General features: G+C 33.5%; 1 protein-coding gene across 1 annotated transcript; it reads right to left on the bottom strand.

Annotated features, from left to right (window-relative positions):
* Positions 1-7,485: 7,485 nt before the first annotated feature.
* Positions 7,486-12,148, bottom strand: LOC7458297 (L-ascorbate oxidase homolog). The gene is made up of 8 exons (XM_002301580.4): positions 11,692-12,148; positions 11,483-11,592; positions 10,100-10,370; positions 9,866-9,968; positions 9,428-9,773; positions 8,708-9,073; positions 8,549-8,627; positions 7,486-7,930 (listed from the first exon to the last, which is right to left on the bottom strand). Exons 1-8 carry the CDS (start codon positions 11,839-11,841, stop codon positions 7,718-7,720), a joined length of 1,638 nt encoding a protein of 545 aa, XP_002301616.1. The 5' UTR covers positions 11,842-12,148; the 3' UTR covers positions 7,486-7,717.
* Positions 12,149-24,148: the final 12,000 nt, after the last annotated feature.

Here is a 24,148-nt window from a genome sequence, read left to right as displayed (position 1 = left end):
TTTTTCCTTAGATGGATTTGTAAGGTTAGTATAAAACAACATCCTAAGGATCAAATGAAAACATGTTGAAAATTCCATTATGAACTCTTGAAAAATATTACTACTCTATATGGTATCAGAGCATCATATCTCCATCGAGAATTTGATCCTCATTTCACAAATCAGCCTATCTCTTCCCCAGAACTCTCTGTTGTTGTTTTCAACATCACAGCTCATATCAATGACAAACTCACACCCTCATCTTTTCCTCAATGACGAGCACAATTTAAGGCCATCCTAATTGGCTATGATCCAATGGATTATGTCAATGGAGAATCACAATGCCCCTCATTTGATGACACCTCACCATTTATAGCCATGAAAAACCACTGGGTTAGGCAAGATAAGCTAATTCTTAGCTCCATTCTTGCATCTACCTCACCAACAATCACACCCCTTATTGCCACAGCCAAAACCTCATATGAGGCATGAAAAAAATTATCAACTCTGTATGCAAGCAAATCGTGTACAAAGGCAATGCAACTCAAGGAAGAACTGACCTTGATTCAGTGTGGAAATCGACCAATCCCAAAGTATCTTCATACGATTAAAAGCTTGGTTGATGAGATTGCTCTCATTGATCACCTTATCTCCGACGATGACTTAACCCTATATGTCCTCCAAGGGTTGGGTCTCGAATTCCATGAGATCGCCACTCCTATTTGAGTAAGAGATCTTAAGGAGGATAAAGGCTGCTACATAATAGCTCGTGGCTGCTGCAAATTTCACCAGCCATCATTCTGGTTTCCCTACAACCCAGCAACCGAGGGGAAGTAACAGAGGAAACAAACCTTCATGTCAACAAGGCCAGCATTGTTCTTTAAAAGGCCCATCTCGAGACCAACGGCGTAACAATAATTCGAGCCACCCTACCTCAAACCACAAACGCTTCTAGCCAAAATGTCAATATTGTGACCAAATGGGCCACACAGCAAAGACCTGTCCGAAACTCAAATCTTCTAAAATGACTGCTAACTGTGCTAGCACCTCAGATGGTCAAGAAAATAAATGGTTAATTGACTTCGCAGCCTCTCATAATATCACTGGTGATCCATAAAACATATCCATTCACTCTGAGTATGACGAGACTGATGAAGTTCTTCTTGGTGATGGTACAAGTTTGATGGTTACACATATTGGTTCTTTAGCTTTACCCACGCCTAAAAACAAATTTCATTTACATGATACCTTATATGTTCCCCATATTCGAAAGAATCTCATTTGAGTTCATCACTTCACCAAACATAATAATGTTTTTCTTGAACTTCACTTATTTTATTTTCTTGTGAAGGAATGACCCACAAGGGCAATACTTATAAGAGGTGGGTGTGAGAATGGCGTCTACATGTTTCCAAACTCATTGATGGCTTCTTCCATTCCAAGAAAAGGTTGTTTATGTGCATGAACGGACTTCAATCGACGGGTGGCACAAACGTCTTGGACACCCCTTGATTAAAGTTGTTCAACATCTTGTTAATATATTATCTCTTCTTGTTTCCACAAATAAGTTCCCATCCTCGTGTACTTCTTGTTCAACAAATGAAGCACATCAACAACATTTTGGTTCCACAAGTTTTCAAAGTCATTCTCCACGTGAAATTATATACACCGATGTTTGGGGTCCAGCTCACATCACTGGGTTTAGTGGTGCACACTATTATCTTATTTTTGTGGATCATTATACCAAATATATGTGGTTTTATCCAATGTCTGCAAAATCTCTTGTTCTTAGCATTTTTCCCCCAATTTAAAATGCTTGTTGAAAAATGGTTTCAGTCCATCAACAAAACTTTGTACTCGGACAATGGTGGTGAATTTCAAGTTTAAAAAACTATTTGTCCAATCATGGTATAAGCCATTAAACTACTGCTCCCTACACTCCCCAATAAAATGGTGTTTCTAAAAGGCATCATCGTCGTCTTATAGAGACAGGCCTTACCTTGTTTTATGATGCTTCCTTACCACTTTTTTATTGGCCTCACGCATTCCAAACCACCACTTATCTCATAAATTGCCAACCAACTCCTCTCCTCCAAAATAAATCCCCATTTGAAGTTCTTTTTCGTCAACAACCAAATTATCTCAAATTATAAAAATTTAGATGTTTATGTTATCCCCTCACAAAACCAAACAACACCTATAAATTACAGCCAAAGTCCATTCCTTGTGTTTTCATAGGATGCTCACAAACCCAAAATGCATATAAATGCATAGACCCACTAACAGATCGGATCTATATGTCCAAATATATGACTTTCGATGAAACCTAAAGCCCAGTTTCCATAAAACTCCCACCCGACCCAATATCCAAAGCTTGTCCACCTGACCACAACCATTTCCTCCTGAAGCCAACGTCGTGCCCTAATATTTCTCCCTCTGGTCCTCCTATTCCTGCTCAATCCCTTCCTTTAAATGGATCATCGGAATCATCAACGAGCTTGGAAACTGTTGCTATCATCTCCACGCCACCTTCGGGTATACCTCCATCTCTCTTTACTCTTCTTTGTGACTCTCATGAACCTCTACATGATGAGCATTTAAATTTGCATTATGGTTTATATGATTCTGCGATGCACGATTCTTTCCCCCATCATCCTGCATCTACTTCCATTTCTAATTTGCCATGTCATGCGCCAATTAAAAACCTCTCAACCCGTACTCATTCCATGACTAATCGATCCATGAATAATATTTTTAAACCCAAACAATTGCATACTGTCTCTAAGCATTCTCTTTTGCCACCTGTAGAACCAACATGTGTAAGTCAAGCCATATCTCACCTTGAATGGCGTGTAACCATGTCCAATGAATTAACAGCCCTCATATGCAATGGTACATGAGATTTAATTCCCTCACCCAAAGATTGTAAGCTAGTGGGTTGTACGTGGGTATTTAGAGTCAAACGGAAAGCAAATGGCTTTGTTGATAAATTCAAAGCTCGACTTGTTGCAAAGGGCTATAATCATCGTCTTGGAGTTGATTATAAGGAAACTGTTAGCCTGTAAATGATGCTTTTTTACATGGGACTTTGTCTGAAATAGTTTACATGATGCAACCTCCGGGTTTTAAAGATTTGTCCAGACCTGATTATGTCTGTAGGTTAAGGAAAGCAATTTATGGTCTCAAACAGGCCCCTAGGGCATGGTATTCAACTTTACAAAATGCTCTTCTATAAATCGGGTTCCACAATTCTACAGCTGATTCCTTGCTATTTGTTTATTGTAATAACTCCATTATCCACTATTTCCTTGTTTATGTTGATGATTTGGTCATTACAGAGAGTGATAATCAGTTTGTGTCTCATGTTGTTATCACACTTGGTGCTCATTTTTCTTTGAAAGATATGGGTTCACTTCACTACTTCTTAGGAGTCGAAGTCAGTCCAACCAATGCAGGTTTATTTCTCTCTCAACATAAGTATGTTTGTGATACCTTAGAGAGTAAAAACATGGTTGGCGCAAAGGATGTCTCAACACCCCTGTCTACTACTCAATCTCTTCATTTGCTGGATGGAACAACATTAGTAGATAGTACAGAGTATAGGCGCATCATTGGCGGTCTACAATATCTTTCCTTAACTCGTCCAGATATTTCTTTTGCTGTGAATAAGCTTTCTCAATTTATGCACAAGCCAACGACCACCCATTAGACTACTACTAAGAGGCTTCTTTGATATCTTAAGAAAAAAATATTCCACGGAATTCACATCAAGAAGGTTGTTACACCTTGTTTAACAACCTACAATGATGCTTACTGAGCTGACAACATTGATGGCATAACCTCTACATCGGCTTACATTGCATTTCTAGGCTGCAATCTCGTCTCATGGAATTCAAAAAAACAAAGAGTTGTTGTTTGATCCACTACGAAAGCAGAATATCGCACCCTTGCAAATAACGCATCAGATACCATGTGGCTACTTACACTTCTTCACAAACTTGGATTTCCATTAAAAGTGTCTCCTTCTCTTGTATGTGATAATCTTGGCGTGACCCATCTCAACTTTAATTTGGTTCACCACTCAAGAATAAAGCATATACAAATTGATCTTCGTTTTGTGCGTGATCAAGTTCAGAAAGGAACTCTTAAAGTGAGCCATATACACACTCAAGATCAACTGGCTGATTTACTAACCAAGCCATTGTCCCGAGAACGTATAGAGTCTTTATGAGCCAAAATTGGTCTTGTCGATGGAAGTTCAATTTTGCAGGGGCATATTAAGAAAGATGACACAAAGCAAGAATCAATTTCAAATTCACAAGAAATCTGGAAGTGATTTGCAGCAACAACCAAGCTAAGAATCATGCCTTGTAAATTGATACATTTAAGAAAATATATTCTGTCCTTAAATAACTTTTGATAGTTGTATTTTTCCTTAGATGGATTTGTAAGGTTAGTATAAAACAACATCCTAAGGATCAATGAAAGCATGTTGAATTAAAATTCCATTGTGAACTCTTGAATAATATTACTACTCTATACCTCCCATGCTTAGAGTTTTTTGAATTGTCAACTATGGAAAGAACTGAAAGACATGTTAGAAGAAAGGAAATTAAAGTGGATTTTATTCAAATATCTTCATATATGTGTCACTGATAAGGTGCATAAAAACCATTAAGGTTTTTCCAAGACTAGTGAATGGACTGGAAGATTGAGATTGTTGGACTGCCAAACAAGTCCCTTGTTAAGTTTAGATGATGCTTAAGTTATCATTAGTATAAGAAAAATAAAGCCTTAGAAGTTATGATGTGTGTTTTTATAGAGAGGACGTAAAGAAAAAAATGCTTAGAGTTTGAAGAAGAAGAGAATGTGCGCTCCTAGATTGCAACCACTTACCTAATGAATCGATCATGAACATTTATACAGCTATGAGACACACCATGAAACCTATTTTAGAGGCCATCATTTGAGATAAAAGCTTGTTAATCAGTTAAATAATTTTCTAGATCAATTATGTCATATATTCTTTTTCTTTTCCTTCCAATAAAAAGAACTATAATTAGAAACATGTAAAGATAGGTAACGTCCTGCCTCATACATAAATTAAATAAAGTGTGAGTGTTTGATATATTATTCCCTAAGAAGGGATTATTGTTCTAAGTTTTTTCTGGTAAAAAAGAAAAAAAGGTAATAAGAAAGTAAATCAACTGGAATTTATAGAAAGCTTGTAAATAAAATCAATGAAGTAAAGGGATAAACTGTAGAAAAGTTGTAATGTAATTTACAATCAATGCAAGAGCTCTAGATAATTTCCTTGGTTGCTTGAACATTCACATTCATCATGGCCACGAAATGGAAGTCCTTGGTGCAACAAAAAACGAGCACACTCTATTGAAGCATTCAATCGAGTTCGATAATCACTTTGACTCTTTACTGTCTGCTCAGATAACAAAGTCATGATACTTTGTTTTTCATTAATCAAATTCTCACATTTTATCCGAGCTGCATTGTGACTACTATTAGACTTTCCAATTTGAAGATCAAATCTTTCCTTTTTTTTCCAATTTGAAAACCCATCACCCACAAACGAATCAACACCCCCTTTTGACTTGAAGAGATAACAATACAAGCAAAAGGCAGCATCTTTGGCTATGCTGTACTCTAACCATGTTGGGTATGCACCAAACCAAGCCGGATTAAAGCATCGTAGTGTTGATATATTCCCAAATTGTTTTTGAGGAAAATCACAGTGTAAAGGTTGACAAGGACCTTTTTGTAGATAAGCTCTTCGGATTGCATCCCTATCATTTATATGGTATTCATAAATTGGTCTTCTTAAGCCAGGGTCAGCAAGGAGAGTGTCGGGGTTGATTTCGATATGACTTTTCTTTGAACTTGATTGAGTTACATGGCTTGAAGCTTTGATTGACTCTTCATCCTCAAGGGATTTACGCTTGAAATACTTGTCTAGTGACATGTTAATTTAATATGAACCTGCTGGATTTTTTTTATCATCATTAGTGTCTACATAATAATTAACACAACTACATAATAATTCACTGTTAAATAAAAATCAGTTGAGTTACACAATAATTATAAATCTTCCATATGAAATTCATAGCAAAATATACATCAATTCATCAAAATCAAAACCTATTTCAATTCATAACTATATACATATAATAAGTATGTTGATTAAATTATACTTAATTATTTCTAGATATTTAATTGAGGAGCAATGCCTAGTGTATGTGTAAGAGAAACAATTCTTGAAAAACATGTTTTCTACTTGATATTTTACTTACAAACAAGTCATATGAAAATATTAAATTTCAATAAACTACTATGCCAATGCAAAAGATGTCAAGAATAGTGGTTTTGCATGAATATTAATTTATTCCTTTATAATAAGAAAAGAAACATTTAATTGATTAAATTAGTAGATTTAAACATTTATTTTAAACATATTTATATCAAAACCCATAAATTATCATAAACCCTAATATTTTTTAATAACTAATTATAAAAGAATAAAATTAAAATTAAACAATAAAATAAATAGAAAAAATAAAGAAAATTTACCTAAACTATAAAGCAAAAGGCAAAAAAGATTAATTGCTTACCTATACTTGATGAGAAATTTGCATGAAGAGAGACACAGAACAACAGCTCATGAAAAGAACAAAGCGGCACAGCAACTCGTGAAAAGAACAACGCAGCAAAGGCAAGGAACAAAAAATATTAGTTTAGGGAATTGTTACTGCAGTGAAGGATTTCATATTTTAAAGCCGGTACCATCAATTTAATATAGAAACAAAAGAGAAAAAGGAAAAAAGTTGTGGAATGAGCGGTGTTGTGTATATATATTATATTATATTATAACTCAACAATTATAAATAATGACAGCTTTTCTTTTTCCTTTCCTGCAGTAACAATTCCCTAAACTAATATATTAATATTTTTTAAAAAAAAATTAAGGGGGCAATTGCCCTCTTTTGTCCCTACGTGGCTCCGCCACTGAATGTAAACCTCCAGCCTAAATTTTGCAGTATTAGTGAAAATGTGAATTTAATCCGGGTTTAAAATGGGTTAATTAGAAAATAAAATGAGATATTGAATAAATAGGCAAAAACCAGGGAGAAGGATCAATCCCAGCCTGCGCATATTACTACAATCAGCTTTTCTGAATTAACAGTCAACGCATCAGGGAAGATGATAGGGATGGAACGATAGAGAAAGGTTGAAACCAAAAAACAAGGACCTGGTATGTGCTCTCAGAGGGCATGTGAAGTGGATATAACTGGTCAATGGTCATCTTCTGGGAAGGAAGTTAATGTCTAAACTATAAATGCATTGATGCAGATGTAGTTAACTGTCGGCAAGGTTGTCAAGATATCTTATTTATTACCAGACAGGGTGATTGAAAGTCAAAAGGCAGAGTTATGATCAACTCAACTTGTAGTTAACTAGAACCACTCAGGTTTTCTACGTAGTGAGGGATGCTCATGAAGGAAAAGGAAATATTATACTCATTCATATGTCTATTGAATCAATCACAGGTTCTAATTGTAAATGAATCCAAGGAAATTAAGTTAGGAACAAATGACAACAAAAACAATAACGTTGTGTAAAATTGGCTCGATAGAGTCAAGCCTTCTGCATATCCCGTCGAAATCTACTACACTAGATTACAACTGACCATGTCACGCCTTCGTGACAGTCTGCTATGCATGGTGCTCTATACAGGCCGAGTTAGACGTCCTGCAGCTCGACCACAAAGAAGAGCATTTGTGGGGATTGGATATTCATCTCTCCAGGAATTTGCTGGGGAGTAGACTCGAAGATAGAATTGTTGTCCTAAGTACTGGCGTGCCCAGTTCTCAGACCTTACGTTCCACATTCCCACATTGTCTAAGGGCATGTAAACTGCAGTCCATGACTCCGGATAGACCTGTATTTCATCAGATATTGTAAGATGTCATATAAATGCATCTTCCTTTTAGGACGAGGATTTCATAAATAAGGAGAGCCCGTCTCAGTGCTGACAGGCTAAAGCATGCTGAAGGGATCGAGGAATTTTGAATTTTCACAACCAACATACATTCTGAAAGTCAGAAGATTGCTCAGAAAGTAATGAACAAGTGGGAAAAGAAGCCTCATGTAATTCATCAAAGGAATGAAAAGGAGAGGTTTCAGAAGCAGTACAACTATACAAGTGCTGGTTGCCATTTTGAGATAATGTGCCCTTGTGCAGAATGCGCGGAGTAATTTAAATTCAGGGCTATTAACCATGTTAAGTACAAACTTTGCGTACTGAAACATGAAACACAAAAGGAATTTTGTCCAATCACAGAATATGACATGCTTCAGGAAATTGACATACCGAAGGTGAGAAGAAAAATTAAATAAGAACTTTCCAGCTTTCTGAAATGTTGTAATATTACTACAGCAATAGAAGACGCAATCATACCTCTTCTAATGCTACTGATCCAGATTAACAAGAGAATAAAGGGAAAAAAATTTTATGTTCCACAAGTTTTCTGATATTAATAACAATTCTGTATTGTACCTGAACAGTGCAACGAGAAATTGTGTCTCTCAGATTGTAAGTTAATCTGCTTGCAGGTGACCACTGCCCTCCATCCATCCTGCTCACCAGAAAAAGTATCCATACTGAGGAATCCAGCAGAAAACATTACACGATGTAATTAAGTTATGATGAACTTACCCCACAACAAAGAAGTTGTGGCCATCAATGTGCCAAGACTGCACATTATCTTCTGGATTCTCAAAAACAATCTCAGCATAACCTCTGAAATCAGCAGCCATGACAGAAGTCTGGCGGTAAGCACCACCACCAGTGGGATTGTTCGAGATGCTTCCTAGGGAGAAAACTCCAGGGATATTGAAGTGGTCCGCAAGTTTAAGGGGAGTATCAGCAGGGATGAAGGACACACTATTGACAGCATACCTCTGCTTGCCATTAATAATTGGAGCAGAGTTCTGAAGTCTAACTGTATGAGTTGTGTTGATCAATCCATAGTGGTAAGAACCTTGAGGGTTAGGTCTAGGGCCACTTGCGGTTAGATTTCGCCTGATAAATATGAGAGGACACAAAAATCAATAAGAGGACTCCTGTAGTATGAAAAAGACACTCTCCTTATGCAAACAAAAAGAGATTACACCTTTCTTACCATTATTCATTGTAACAACTATGGATACCATATATGATGTAACAACCACTAGACGTGAAGTTTATTGCTGTATGACAAATATACGGGACAATTCTCAGATTTTCAGAAATCCATTGTTTCTGATTTCATCTCGGGTAATTTACAACACCACTATGCAAATGAATGTCAATTTACACTCTGTAGGAGCAAAGATCAGCATGAATGCTATAGTTATGACACCTTTGAGGACCTCAACAACAGGAATTTGGAAATACCTCAAGGATCGAGCTTGTTCAACAGACCAGTCAAGCTGAATAGTTGGTCCACTGGGCGGAGAATCTGAAACACTTCCTGCTGAATTACTGTAATGAAGAATGGAGGTCGTAGTGAGCACTTGAGAGGTGAAGCGTGTTGAGACAACAATGAAGTAATCTTGTGCTGCTTGATCAGCTGTAACCAAAACAGAATAGGATTGCCCCAAATGGATATCAAGGGAATCATAAGTGTTTTGCAGTGAGTGAGTTCCTTCAACCTCCACCAGCAACATTTTATGCCCCTGAATTCTGAAATTGATAGAAGTGGTGAGCCCCACATTTGATATCCGTAACCTGTAAGTCTTGCCTGGCCAACATGCAACACAAAATAATCCCAATATGAGAACTCTCTTTATGTTTAAATTCATACAGGAGTGACTGCTGATAATAATTGATTACCTTGATCAACAGTGAATGTGTAGCCATTTGATCCACGACCATTGATGAGTAGCCCATCTGGAAAGGGAAGATCACTGCCACCATCTAAAATTGCTTTTAAATCCTGCAAGGTCGAACATAAGCCCATTGATGAGCGCATATGGCATTGACTTGTCATAGCTGTATCCGTCACTCTTTTCTACATTAAATTATGTGTATTGGGTAGTTAGAATTTGCTTCAAGCATGGTTCTTACTGTATGATTCTTCTTGAACCAATCACCAGCCAGGATTGTGAAATCGCCGGCAGGAGGAGGGAATGGTACAGGAATGACAGAACGGCTTGCGATTTTGAAGCCTCCAAAGCCTCCTGCAGCCTTGTGCATGCCAAGGGAAGGGAAATAAAAGTAGCTACCAATCTGGTCCTTCACCTGGAGCACATAAGTGAAGTTCTTCCCAGGTGGGATGGGGCAGTTTGTACCATAGACTCCATCTTGCCATGAATTCCTTCTCTGCTGCACACCATTCCTAAACATGAATAAGAATACTTCTGATTAGTAACGAAATATCATCCTAAGCACTTTTTATCTTCCACACATGCACACATGAAAATGCATGATCATGGTATCCTATTAATTGAGATGAAATTAGAGTATCAAATCCTTGTGTGCAGTTTGCATTCCACAGGTTAACGCCCTGGATAGCCCTCCTCCCACTTGCCTAATGGCAAGTATATGTATATATTTCAGACCATATCCCAGCAAGGACATAAATTAATAAGATTTCCTATATCCATTCTGAGATATCCAGATAAGACGCAAAGTCCATATTGTATATTGATCTAGATCTGAGCAGCCTGCATCAACTCATAACAAGTTGAGAGCTCTAGCTGAACCCATTCTTGTGCATGAATCAGATCCGGGCATACCATTTACTTATTAGATACAAGTTTCATAAAAAAACCAATTCAGCAATCCAATCATAAAGAACCCTTTTTTTTTTTCAGGATATCTATGATCTTTGTTCTTTGTGGACTTGTGCATGAATCAGATCCGGGCATACCATTTACTTATTAGATACAAGTTTCATAAAAAAACCAATTCAGCAACCCAATCATAAAGAACCTTTTTTTTTTCTGGATATCTATGATCTATGTTCTTTGTGGACCAAATTATGGATGTCCTATACCACTAGCAGTGGAATTTTTCCTGCTACCAGCGATAACAGGCAGAGTGCTTGCCAGAGAAACCTTAGTCCAGTCTTACAGTTTGATCACAGGAACCCAAAACAGCCACGAGCCCTTATCTACAGTAGATTGTTCCCAACCAATGCCTAACGTGCCTATAAGTTCGAGGCACTGTGTGCGCGCTTGTCTGTTCGCGTGTGTAAGCCGTAGCCTTAGAAGGAGGGCATTTAGTGGACCGTCTGATTTGAATAACAGGTAAACGGCTTGATCATTCATGGTTGCAAATTGAACAAGAAAAAGTGGCATTCTAATAGTAGAAAGTTACCGAAAAATTGAAGTCATTTCCCCTTTTCTTTTGAACTCCGTTCATCAGGACATTGAAAGTCTAGATTTTCTACATGCACATATTTATAGATACTCAAGATGTTTGTGAAGATTATAAAGGGAAACTAACCAAGAGAGGAGGAAAGGTTCATCCAAACTATTGAACACGCTGATAATCAAGTTATCATTTGTCACTGACTCAATCTGTGGGCCTGGAAACTTCCCATTTATCAATATCCCCTGCCATTAATTATATACAAAACTCCATATAATCAACATCTTAGAAAATTAGAAAAAACTAAAAACAAAAAGGGGGGGCTGGGGGCCTTGTCACCTCACCTGTTGCTTCACTCCAAGAGGGTAGATATCACCATAAGTAACATTCCATGTGTAGAACCTATAAGGGTCTTCCCCAATAGTGCATGACACTAACAACAGGACCACTAGCGTGAAAGACCACATGCTCTTGCTGTAACACTCATCCACCATCTCTCAGACTCAACAGAACTACTAGCTCTCTCCGAAGAATACAAGTACGCAAGTAATGACAACTGGAATGGAAGAAGAAGAAGAAGAAGAAGAAGAAATCTTGTAACAGAGGACAACTCCCTCGTCGACTTTAAGTCTGTAAAGTCACTATAACTAATTAAACTTTTCCTTTTTTCTTTTTCTTTTTAGCTTTATGGAACTTTCTTTGTTCGGACCAATGTCGGTGGTTCAGATTCTTGTTTCGGTTTAGAACTCCAAGCAGGTCAGGTTATGGCCAAGGCCCTCTCTTATAGTCTTAAGCTGAAATCAGTGTGCAGTAATGAGCTTCCTTCACTGCTGGTTGCAGTATCTAAGGGAGGAGGACTATCTGCTCTAGCACAGTGCATACCGCGTTGGAAACCTACCGCTATTTAATTATGGAAATCATAACTCATTTTTCAGTTATTCACCAAAATTTATATTTTTTTATTTTAAAATAAATAATAATAGCAAGAAGGCTGGTATTTTAGCAAAAATAAATTGGGAGGATTTCAAATATATAGAAAAATTAAGTTGTAATTTTAGATGAAACTAAGAGCTTAATTGTATCCTATTTGTATCGAAGACTGAGATAAAATGCAGATTTAAGATCAAATTAAATTATTATTAGATGAATCTGCATAAAAATTAAGTCTAAAGATATAATTAAATTTTTAATAGGCGAATTTGATTTAATTATAGACCAAATTAAAGTTTAATTATATTTAAGAGTTAATTTGGGTCAAATTAAAGGATTTAATTAAGTGCAAGGACTTCATTATATTTTAAATGGGTCAAATTAATTTTGTTAGGGACTTAATTGGTGAAAATTTAAGTTTAGGGGCCCAATTTGGGCTTAATTGAAAAGATTGGAATTTTAGAGGATCAAATTTAATTTTGCAAAGTCAATTGGTTCAAATCAGGGGTAAAATCGCAAGAAAATCAAAGTTTTGGGGTCAGTTAAGGGTTAAATTAAAGAAATTCACAGTCAAGGACCATTTTGAAAAAAAATATCGAACTCTGAAGACCCAATGGTCCCAATTGATTGAAATCATGGGTAAAATTGAAAAGAATTGAAAGTTTAATGGTCAATTGAGGATCAATTTGCATAAATTCAAAATTAAGGACCAAAGTGAGAAGGCATTGAAATCCAGGGTTGGCATTGAAGTTCGGCAGGGGTAAAATTACATAAAATTGAAAGTTTATGGTTAATTAGTGGTGCAATTGAAAGAAATTAAAAGTCAAATGACCAAACTAAACTTTGTTCAAACCCCTAAATTAAAACCCTAAAATGTCCAAAACGACGTTGTTTTGAAGAATGAAAAAAAATAAAAAGTCCACCCAACATGTTGTCTGGTTAATATTCATCTTCTTCTTCTTCTTCTTTTAGCCTAAAAAAACTGCTGAGATGACTACTTTTCAGGTGCGTATGATGCTTTGTCTCCTCACAAAATTTGACAAAACATGTACCACCATGATGGCCTGACATTTTACTACACCCTAGTATGGCTCCCTCCAGCTGATTGACACCATAGATGTGATAGTACCAACCTAAAGAAGCCAACTCATACAACTTTGAGTTGTCAAAATTTGACAATTCTTGATGGCAATTTTGAACCAATGGTTGGGATCCTTCTGGTTCAAGTCAAAGACCAATATTTGGCACTAGTAAAGACAAAATATCCCTCTTCCACCTCTTATAAATAAAGGTGGATTTCATGCCCTAAGAGTGGAGAAATCTGAAGCCAAAGATGGAAAATTATCAGTTCTTTTCCCCAATTTTTCCCCTCATCGACCAACATTTCCCTTCTTCTTTCGCCGCGTCTCCATCGTCGTTGCCACCACTACCCACATGTCGGTCTTCCCTGCACCACCAGGAATGCCACCAATAACCCTCTGCCTTAAGTCAGACAAGATCCCCCCCCACCCCCGCCCCCATGGTGGCCATTGCATAATTTTGCATGCACATGGTAAGATAATTAGTATGGTAGTTAGGCCAGTCCAGCGACCATGTGGGCTTGGGCCGAACCTATTTCGGCCAAACCATGTGGGTTGGGCCGGGTCCAGCCCGACAAAAAAAAAGAGAGAGGGCAGGTCTGTTGGGCCGCCTGTCAGCCCAACTCGACTCGGCTGGGTTCGAGCTAGATGGTTGGGCTAGGCTAGCCAAATTTATTTAATAATAATATTAAAATATTAAAAAAATTCAAATTTTTCAAAGGGCATTTTAAAAATATTTGTGGGCTTCCTACATGTTTTTCCAACTATTTTGTATAATATCAGGCTGTAGACTTACACTGTAAGATACAGATCCAATATTAAAAATACCTGGTTTTCTTTGAAACTTTTTCTTTAATTTTTTTTGAAAATTCAACAATTTTAAAAAAATTAAATTAATTTTCTTTTTCCAAAAATACAAAAAATATGTTTTGTCTTTGTGCATACAGTCGAATCCTAAAAGTTTACCAAGTATATTTTCATAAAAAAAAAAAAAGTTGCATCTTTTTCGTGTTTTAAAATGCAAAATGGGTATCATAACTAGTTTATCATTATCCATTAGGGTTTGGACAAAATACAAAAAAAACCATAACAATTATTTTGTTTGTAACATTAGGAATTAGTTATATTTAGGAAATAAATGTGATGTTAAACTTCGGCCCTTAGAACGGTTAAGTTTTAACCCAATAAGGTAGAGACTTCCTCATGAAGGAAGATCTACCTTGGAGCTTAGAAAAAGACCAACGGATAGAAACATGACACAGAAAAACAATCAAACAACAATGCAGTTTACCTTAGGTAGGGTGCACTGTGGGTGATATATCTTCTCCTTGCACAACAAGTCTTTTACCCAGACTCTCAAATACCATAGATTTCCTAGTAACCATAATACTAGATGGCGAGTCCTAAACCTTATAATCATAAGTTTATGATTATATCCAAAACCCCATTTAACACACCTCTCAGAAGGTTTGCTCGACACTGCATGCCCCCGCAATAAAAAACATTATCTATCATAGAAAGCATGCAAAAAAAAAAACAAAAGCTCAATCCCCAACAAAATAAATATTGAAGGATGAATCGAAAAAAACAATAGCTTTTGAAAATGATAAAAAAAAAAAAAAAAACAAACAAAGTGGAAAGCTCATAAAGCCAGGCTAATTTTGAAAGCCTACAACCCGTGAGATCTTAGACATGGACTTAATGAAGGTCAAATCCAAACCAATTAAACATTGAAGAATTAAATTGCGTAAAGAAATTCAAATTTTGAAAATTTTGCAAAGCGAGAAAAAAAACAACAATAAAAAGAATGAGAACTAAATTGTTAAAAAGAAATAAAAGCAATTCTAAAAATTATCTCAGATAAAAAAAATAGCAATTAAAAGATCGAGAACCAAATTTGACAAAGCAAAAAAAATCAATGAGAATGAAATTGAAATAAAAAAAAACTACTTCAATGAATTATTATAAAAAAAATCATAACCAAAAGCAAAGGAGCCAAATAAAAAAGAAATAAAAGTTTAGAGGCTAGCTTAGAAAATCGGGTGGGAGGGCGCAAACACTAAGGAAGTGGGGGGAAAGAAAGAAGAAAACAAAATGGCCTCTAATGACAAACCGAAGATCCTTGGTCCACGTGTCACATATCCATGAAGGAGACACCAAGATGAAGTTGATGTCACCTTAGAATGATCATTTTGGCTACTTTAATCAGTTGCACGCGTCAATAATTTTTTCTTTTAAATACTTAAATAAACCCACCCATACTGATTAATTAAAAAAAAGCATAAACAAAATGACATGAAGACCTTTAATTTAAAGTTAAATTATTTAAAATTAAGGGCTCATAAATCTTTTTACTGTGCAATAAAATTGAAAAATCACAAAATGGCCCTCCCTTGCTTCCAAGGATAAGTAGGCTATTTTACTATGCATTCATTATATAAAATATGAAACTAACGCTAATTATATAAAGACAAAAAGCAAATTACTCATGTTGCCCCCACTCAATCTAAAAGCACCAAAACAAATTACTCATGTTGCCCCACTCAATCTAAAAGCACCGAAATTATCCCTATATAAAGACAATTATACTCTCAAACACTTGGCAAAGTTTTTTTTTCTTTAAAGGGCAAGATAGTGAAAACACTATTGCCATCCACATTCACATGTGTCTGTGTGAACAGTGTTTTCCCATCTCTTTTGGTTTTTTTTTTTTGTAATAGCATAATAATATTTTTGCCCTCCATAATACAAGCTGAGGAAGTGTAAATTGGAGGGTAAAATGGTCTTTTAATGAGATTACCTTTAAAAAGAAAAATATTTTATCCGAGTATACAAGGACTTCTTGGTCTTTTCCTTTTTTTTCAAAATAGTTAAAAGATTAAATTACCCTTAAAAGAAAAAAAATATTAGACTTACTATAATGAGCTTTTTTGTCTTTTCATTATGATTTTGTTTTATTATTATCACGTGGATTGAGGGGTAATTTGGTAATTTATTAAATATAAATATTATAAAAAACAATTATTAATGTGTACAGTACACGCATCAAGTGCGTGGGCTTTGGGTGGCGGTGCTTGAGGTATTGTTTGGTGGCCAAACACTAAATTTTGAGGCGGCGTTGGAATCTCCTCGGCGTCTCCTGCATGCATAAGTAGTGCATGTAGTCACCTAACCTCCGATTTGGCATCATTGGCCTTTTCCACCTTTTTTTTCTCTCTCTACCTCAATTTTAGCACAAAAACCTTTAATTGTTCAAAGCTTCCCTTCAAAATGTTTTTCCTTTAGATTTGGTCTCGATTCTTTTTATTATTAATTTTTTTATTTGAAATAATTTATAAAATTAGAATTGTTTTTCAATTGCATCCTTTAATTTTTTTTCAGCTGTCAAATTTGGTCCCCATTTTTTTTATTTCTATTTTTTTGTTTTTTATCATTTTCTTGATTTACTTTATTTTTCAATTTCATCCCTCATTCTTTTATTTCATTTACTATTTATATCAAATTTGGTCCTTATTATTTTAATTATTATTTGTTTTGGTTTTTTAGTTTTGGATAATTGAGAATTTTACTTTATGATTTTTTCATGTTTGCCTTTTATGGGGTAATCCAGTCTCACTACCAAAGTCACGAGTTTTAAAAATTAACTCAATTTAACTTCGGTCTTTTTTTAAGTAATTTTTTTTTCAATTTCATCCTTTGATATTGTATTATTGGGCCTTCAGCTTTATGAGTTTTGTTATTTTCTTTTCACGGGGCTATCTTGATGTCATACCATGGATCGAGAGTTAATCGAGTTAACTTGGGTTAACTAGAGTTTTTTTATGTTTTTATTTTTTAATTTTAGCTTTTTATTATTTTGTTTGCTTGAGAGTTAACCTTCATTATTTTATTCAGTTTCTTTTGTATAATCTTATATGGCTTTGATAAGCGTATCGTGAGTTTGGCATGCTGATTAAAGTCAAGTTTTTTTTATCCTTTTTAATATTGATTTTATTTTCTTTCTTTAGTGTTTGATTTAGTGGTAATTAAACTTCAGATTTTTTATTAGTCCTTGTTATTTTTTTGTGGTTTTTTTTATTGCTACTAGTTTTTTTTTATATAATCATATCATTAAATTAATCAAGTTCATTGAACTTATTCAAATCAATGACATGAGTCCCAGATTTATCTTGTTATTTTAAAAACACTATCATCATCTGAGTATCATTTTTTTATATTAGAAAAAATTTAAACTAACCCATAGCATAACATAGACCATATATCTAATGATAAAAACTGTATCATATATAAATATATTAATTGTCATATAGCCTTTTAGATGTATTCATATTCCATTTGTATATCAATTATCATATTACCTTATCAGTGTGTTCATACTCTATTTGTTACGGTGTTTGTAAAGAGACAATATATCAAAGCTTCAAATAAGTATAAATCACTAATTTTTTCAATATTTTCTTTTGATTGAAACAATATTAAAATCAATTTATATCATATATAATAACATAATGAGTTGATCTGATCAAATGAATTAGGTTTTGATCCAGTCAATGAGTTTAATCCGATTAGTTTCTTAACTAATTGAATTTTTAACTTAATCTATATTAGAATCTGAGTTTATAGCACAACCTCCCGACAAAACCAAGTTTAATAACTATAAATAAATATAATCAATAATAAAATATATGACATTTTATTTAGAAAAATTAAAAATATGGGTGAGATACATCTTATTCCAATTATTTAAAGATCAATAGTACTTTATATAGATAGATATGCTTTGTTAAGTTACTAGGATGGTTATTTTTTATACATTCTTCATCTATCCGCTATTCTATATTATTGGACCAATCAAATTGATTTTTAATCTATTTTATCAAATTAAATTGATTACATGGTTTTATTTTGCTCGGATTTGGGGTGACCCTTCACCTTATTTGATATTACAATTTTTGTTTTGAATTTTTTTGTTTAGACATTTACTTTGTTTTTTGTATTGATTTGGATTTTAGATTTAATATTATGATTTACAAAAGGATTTTATTTTAAGATTTTGATTTTCTAATTAAACTTTTGAGAATGTTATTTCATATGGTTTTAATTAAAATTTTCATATTGGATTGGATACTCATATAAATATAATCCTCCATCTCACCTAGGGAGGTTCTTGTTCACTCGAGGAGGAGGTTGCTTATTAGTTAATGAACGTATTGATATTACTAGATTTATGGCCTGTAGCTAGTTTTTTTCCTCGTAAAAAAATGCTAAGAAAAAATTTGAATAAATAAAATAGATATAAAATTGGGATAAAAAAATATGAATAAAATCTTCCATCCCACCAAGTCACCGGACTAATTGATAATTTTAATAATATGAATAAAAAAATATAACAACAATAAACAAAATGATAACAAAAAAAGGTAAAAAGAAACAAGAAAAAAACCTCACTTAAACTACATTAAGTGATAAACTTCGTGACAATGGATATAAGATTGAGATAACCTCATAGAAAAAAAAATAGAAAGAAAAGGACCACTTGTAAGGAAAGGGAGAAAAAAACATGAAGATCAGTTTTCAATACATCAAATGGTGAATGGTGAAATTAAAATAAATAAATTTAAAAATGAAAAAAAAAAAATTAAAGTCAACCCATGAAATCTCGAACCCGATTTAAATCAAGAAGCTGAATTCCAAACAAATTTATTTTTGAGGGATGAAATTGTGAAAAAAAATATCAATTTTGAAAACTTGCAAAAAAAATAGCAATAAAAATAATGAGGATCAAATTTGATAGAACAAAAAACTATGGAAGATGAAATTGTAAAAATAAATCTCAAACAAAATAAATAGTTATAAAAAGAAAGAAGATTGAATCTGAAACATAAAAAAAATGGAAGAGGGTGAAATTAAAAAATATTTGTAATTTTATGACGCAATTGCGTTTTAATGTTTTTTTTTTAAATGTGACTTGGGGCTTGACTCGACCAAGGGAAAAAGGTTGATATATGGACATGCAAAAAAAGAAAACGACCAGAAATGCACGGTAACAGCCCCGTTTGTTTGCTGGAAAGTAGTTTTCTTTTGGAAAGTGAATTCCGGGGAAAGTGAATTCCAGGAAAGTGAATTCCGAGAAAGTATTTTCCGATGTTTGGTAGTGTAATAGAAAATAAGTTGGAAAACACTTTCCAGTGTTTGGTTATGTCATGGAAAATGAGCTGGAAAATAACTTATTAATGTTTTATTTTTCTCAAGTTTATTAAAATAATGAGGAACAAATCTTACAAATTAAAAAGTTGAATGAGAATGAAATTGAAAAAAAATATAATTTCATAAATTATCTCAAATAAAATAAATAATAATCAAAATAATAGAGATCAAATCTAAAAAATTAAAAAAAATGAAATGTGAAGAAATTAAAATAATAATAATTGACATTTCATAAATTATTTTTAAATAAAATAAGTAACAATCAAAAGAATGAGGACCAAATTTGATAGATAAAAAATTTCAATAAAAAAATGATAAGGAAAAGGCAAATAGCAATTATAAAAATAAGGACCAAAATTAATATAAAAATTAAATTTTAAGAGATGGAATTGAAAAATAAATATTCAAAACAAATTATATATAGCAATCAAAAGTTTGAGGATCAAATTTGTTATAATCAGCAAATAATGATATTTCTAAATTTTTCACAACTTCCGGAAAGTGTTTTCCGCCCAAATTTTCCAGGAAAACACTTTCCTGAAAACCAAGCCAAATTTTCCTTTGACTGGAAAGTGTTTTCCGTTGACCAACTTTTCTAATGGCAAACAAACACAAGAAAGTTTGGAAAGTGGTTTCCCGAAAACCACTTTCCGGAAAACAAACACAGCCAAAAGGGAAAACACTTTTCTGGAAACAAAACCGAATTTTTCTTTAACTGGAAAGTGTTTTCCGTTGACCGGAAAGTGTTTTTTGTTGACCAACTTTCCTAATGACAAACAAACATAGGAAAGTTTGGAAAGTGGTTTCCCGGAAAGTGAATTCCGGGAAACAAACATGCCCTAAATGTTGAATGATAAAATTGAAAAGGAACAACAGATTTAAAAAAGGGAAAAAAACCCAAGAAAACTCAAGTAAACCTTCTCAAACTAGCAACCCATTAAACCCTAGACTTAGGTTAAATCAAAAAGCTTAATTCCTAACCAATTAAATATTGATTAGCCAAAGTAAATCCAACAAAGAGCAATAATTAAAAAAACCCAAGAAAACTCAGGTCATTTTGAAAATCAGTAGAAAATCATAGAGGAAAAAAAAGAAAAAAAAAGTATCTCAAATAAAATAAATAACAATCAAAAGAGTGAAAATTAAATTCGAATAAAAAATAAAATAAAGAGGGGTGAAATAGAAAAATAATCTTAACCTTATAAATTGTTTAAGAAAATCAATTGAAATATTGAAAGAAGAGATCAAGAAAAAAAAAGTTTAAATGGAGGTATTCTTGAATTTTCAAAGGGATGACACATAAATGGAGGTGAAGAGAGAGAGAAGAAGAGGAAACAAAGAAATGGTCACTACTGTCAAACTGTTGTGAATCTTGAAACATGTGCCGCCTCATTTGGTCGGTGGTGCTGAGACCTTTTAAATATCACTCTGGAAAGTATTGTGGTTGTTGAATAACTTGACGCGCGCCCTTTGAATAGAGCAAGGGGTATCTATATGTCTTACGTGACAATAACAATTTTTTTAAATTAAATTTACGGCAAAACAAACACCTAAACAACCTTTAAATCTATAATAAAAGCAATGTAAAATTATATATATAAAAAAACATTTGTAAGAGAGTTAAGTTAATTTTTTCTTTAAAGGCATTAAAAAAATTAAAAATATCAAAACATCCCTAATAGATATTATATTTTTTTATTCTAGGATTAAATTTATATTTTTACTATACAAAAAGAAAATAATCAATCTAATCTCATATAATTTATAAAAAATAATTATATCATGATAAAAATATAATTTTATTCTTCATACTAAATTAAAAGATTTTTTTGAGTTAAAATATATTGTAAAATCACAATTTCAATAAATAAGTTATTTATAGTCATGGATACATTTTTATTTTGTCGTGTCAGTACGGCCTGCAAGATTATAAGTAGCTGACACTAACTTTTACTCCCTACCTACCACCTAAAATATTCAGCATCAATACAGTAAATAACGAGCCAGTTGCCTGCGATCAGCACGACATGAGGCAGGTCTCTAATGACTCGTGTATACATGTGTTTCCTGGACATTCAACACGAGCTCCACGTTTCATACCTTTTTTGTTCTCTTATAAAAGAATTCTATTAGGTTTTTTTTTTTTTTTTTATGTGTGTGTATATATAATGAGAATTATATGTATTAATAAAAATAATATTAATGATAATTAAAAATAAAATTCAAAAAATAGAAAGATGGGTATAGATAAGATATTTAATCTTGTAAAAAAGAATATTTACCCGATTATATTCACTGAATTTTTTTATTAAAATTAATTTTTTATTCAATCAAATAATATTAAAAATAGACTCACATATTAAATTGATTAAAAAAAATAAAAGTGAAAAAATATTATACAAGGTTGTATATATAAAAAATATTATTTATTTTTAAAAATAAAGTTCTTGTATACAAAAGAAATATATAGATGAATCAAAATGATCTTTTAAAAAAATAAATACACACAATATAAAAAAAAAATCTTTATCCAAAAAAAATTAAATAAGAAAAACAAAATTATAGATGAGGGATATTAATTAAAAAATAAATTTAAAAAGATATATCAGAAAACAATATCAGTAAAAAAGAATTAGCACGCGCTCCACCGCAGATCTCTAATCATTCGTGTACACATGTGTTTCCTGGACATTCAACACGCGATCCACCGCAAACCTTATTGTTTTTTTTTCTTTTATAAAAGAATTCTATTAGTTTTTTTCTGTTGCACCACGCCTGTGGTCCCTCCTGCAAATCACAGGTTTATCTCATAAATTTTCCTCACTCAAGGATATGTTTTATAATAACCATATCAACAACCAATAAGTCTTTCTTTCAGTCATTTCTTAGTACTTTATGTTTTTCTCATTTCACTCATTATTATTGTCGTTTTTTGTCCAATCCTAGTTATCATTCCTTTCTTTATATTTGGACAGTCACTGTCCAACTGTTATTGCCTCGTTTTTGAACTGTTACTGTCTGACCTCTTCTCATATTTTTAACTATATCTAGAGTTATAGAACTCTGATTCAAGAAAATTTTATGTCATTAGAAAGATAAGACATGAGGCTACAAGTTCTATGATTTGAGAAGAACCCAGTTCTGCCTCTAAGATAGTCAAAATCGCTCATCAACAAACACTTCGACTGTTACTGTCCGTTTTTGAACGGTTACTGTCTGACCTCTCCTCAGATTTTTAACTATATCTGGAGTTGTAGAACTCCGATTCAAGCGAAATGTGTGTCGTTGGAAAGATAAGACATGAGGCTAGAAGTTCTATGTTTTGAGGAGAACCCAGTTCTGCCTCTAAGATAGTCAAAATTGCTCATCAACAAACACTTAGACTGTTACTGTCCAACTGTTACTGTCCGTTTTTGAATTGTTACTGTCTGACCTCTTCTCATATTTTTAACTATATCTGGAGTTATAGAACTCAAATCTATAATTTAACATCCAGACATCAATTCATAATTGACTTTAAAACAACTCATAAGACCATGTTTAGAATATCTTACCCGATACGAATCAAGGTCTCGATCCCTCATTTTCTTTCTAATGACAGCCGACCCTCCCCTCTTCTCTTCTTGTTCAATTTTTTCTTGTTAATCCCTTGCCTACCAATGTTTATTTTTACCTATAACCCTTAATCTTGGATGGGTTCTTGTAATTTGGTGTTTCTCTCTAGATCTGTAAAAATAGATACCAAACTCCCTCTCTTCTTTCTTCACGATAGTTGCAGATCTGTTTTTGGTAAAAAGAGTAGTATTTATGCTCTATAATTATTCTTATTTGCATTTAAACCCTATTTTCTTTAAATGTATTCGTTTTGCCCCCACTTCTTTTTACTTTAGTTTATTTTCTTTAATTTAATCTAACCCTCAATATTTTCGGGTTGATTTATATTGTCTCGAAATATTTCATCCATAAACTTATATCCAAAATTTCTAAATTCCCGTTTTTTATTTAACCATATGTATGAATTTCTTCACTTTTATTTCTCATATAGTTAGTATGCAATCTAAGCAACCTTTATTTTTCCCCGGGGTTTACATTCTCCCCTCCTAATAGAAATTTCATCCTCGAAATTTAAGTTACGTAACTATGTCGAAGAATAAATGCGAGAACTTTTGCTTCATTTTGGATTTTCTTTCCCATATTTCTTCTTCTATTCGAGAGTTTCTCCACAAGACTCTCACCAGGGAAACTCTCTTATTCCTCAACACCCTCACATCTCGATCCAAGATCTTGACAGGTTTAGCTTCCATGGTTAAATCCCCTTTAATCTTCATAGAAACGTGTGGTAAAACCCGTGAGGGGTCTATCTTGGCCTTTCACAGCAATGACATATGGAACACATTGTGAATCTTATCCAAATATGTAGGCAACTCTAACGATAGACAACTTGTTCGATTCTTTCCTTAATCTCGAAAGGGCCAATATATCTCGGAGTTAATTTCCCTTTTTCTCCAAATCGAATGATGCCTTTCCAAGGCGTCACCTTAAAAAATACCTTATCCCCCACTTGGAATTCTAAAGGACTTTTTTG

This window comes from Populus trichocarpa, chromosome 2 (genome assembly GCF_000002775.5).
Source record: "Populus trichocarpa isolate Nisqually-1 chromosome 2, P.trichocarpa_v4.1, whole genome shotgun sequence".
Lineage (NCBI taxonomy): Eukaryota > Viridiplantae > Streptophyta > Magnoliopsida > Malpighiales > Salicaceae > Populus > Populus trichocarpa.
This window is presented reverse-complemented; position numbering and strand designations above follow the sequence as displayed.

What these genes read in the sequence shown, in the direction of transcription:
- LOC7458297 (XM_002301580.4), bottom strand. Translation starts at nt 11,841, where the DNA reads ATGGTGGATGAGTGTTACAGCAAGAGCATGTGGTCTTTCACGCTAGTG. An exon ending in GAACAAGCTCGATCCTTGAG is followed by an intron (nt 9,074 to 9,427) that starts GTATTTCCAAAT and finishes CATATTTATCAG; the next exon opens with GCGAAATCTAACCGCAAGTG. An exon ending in TTTCTCGTTGCACTGTTCAG is followed by an intron (nt 7,931 to 8,548) that starts GTACAATACAGA and finishes GATGAAATACAG; the next exon opens with GTCTATCCGGAGTCATGGAC.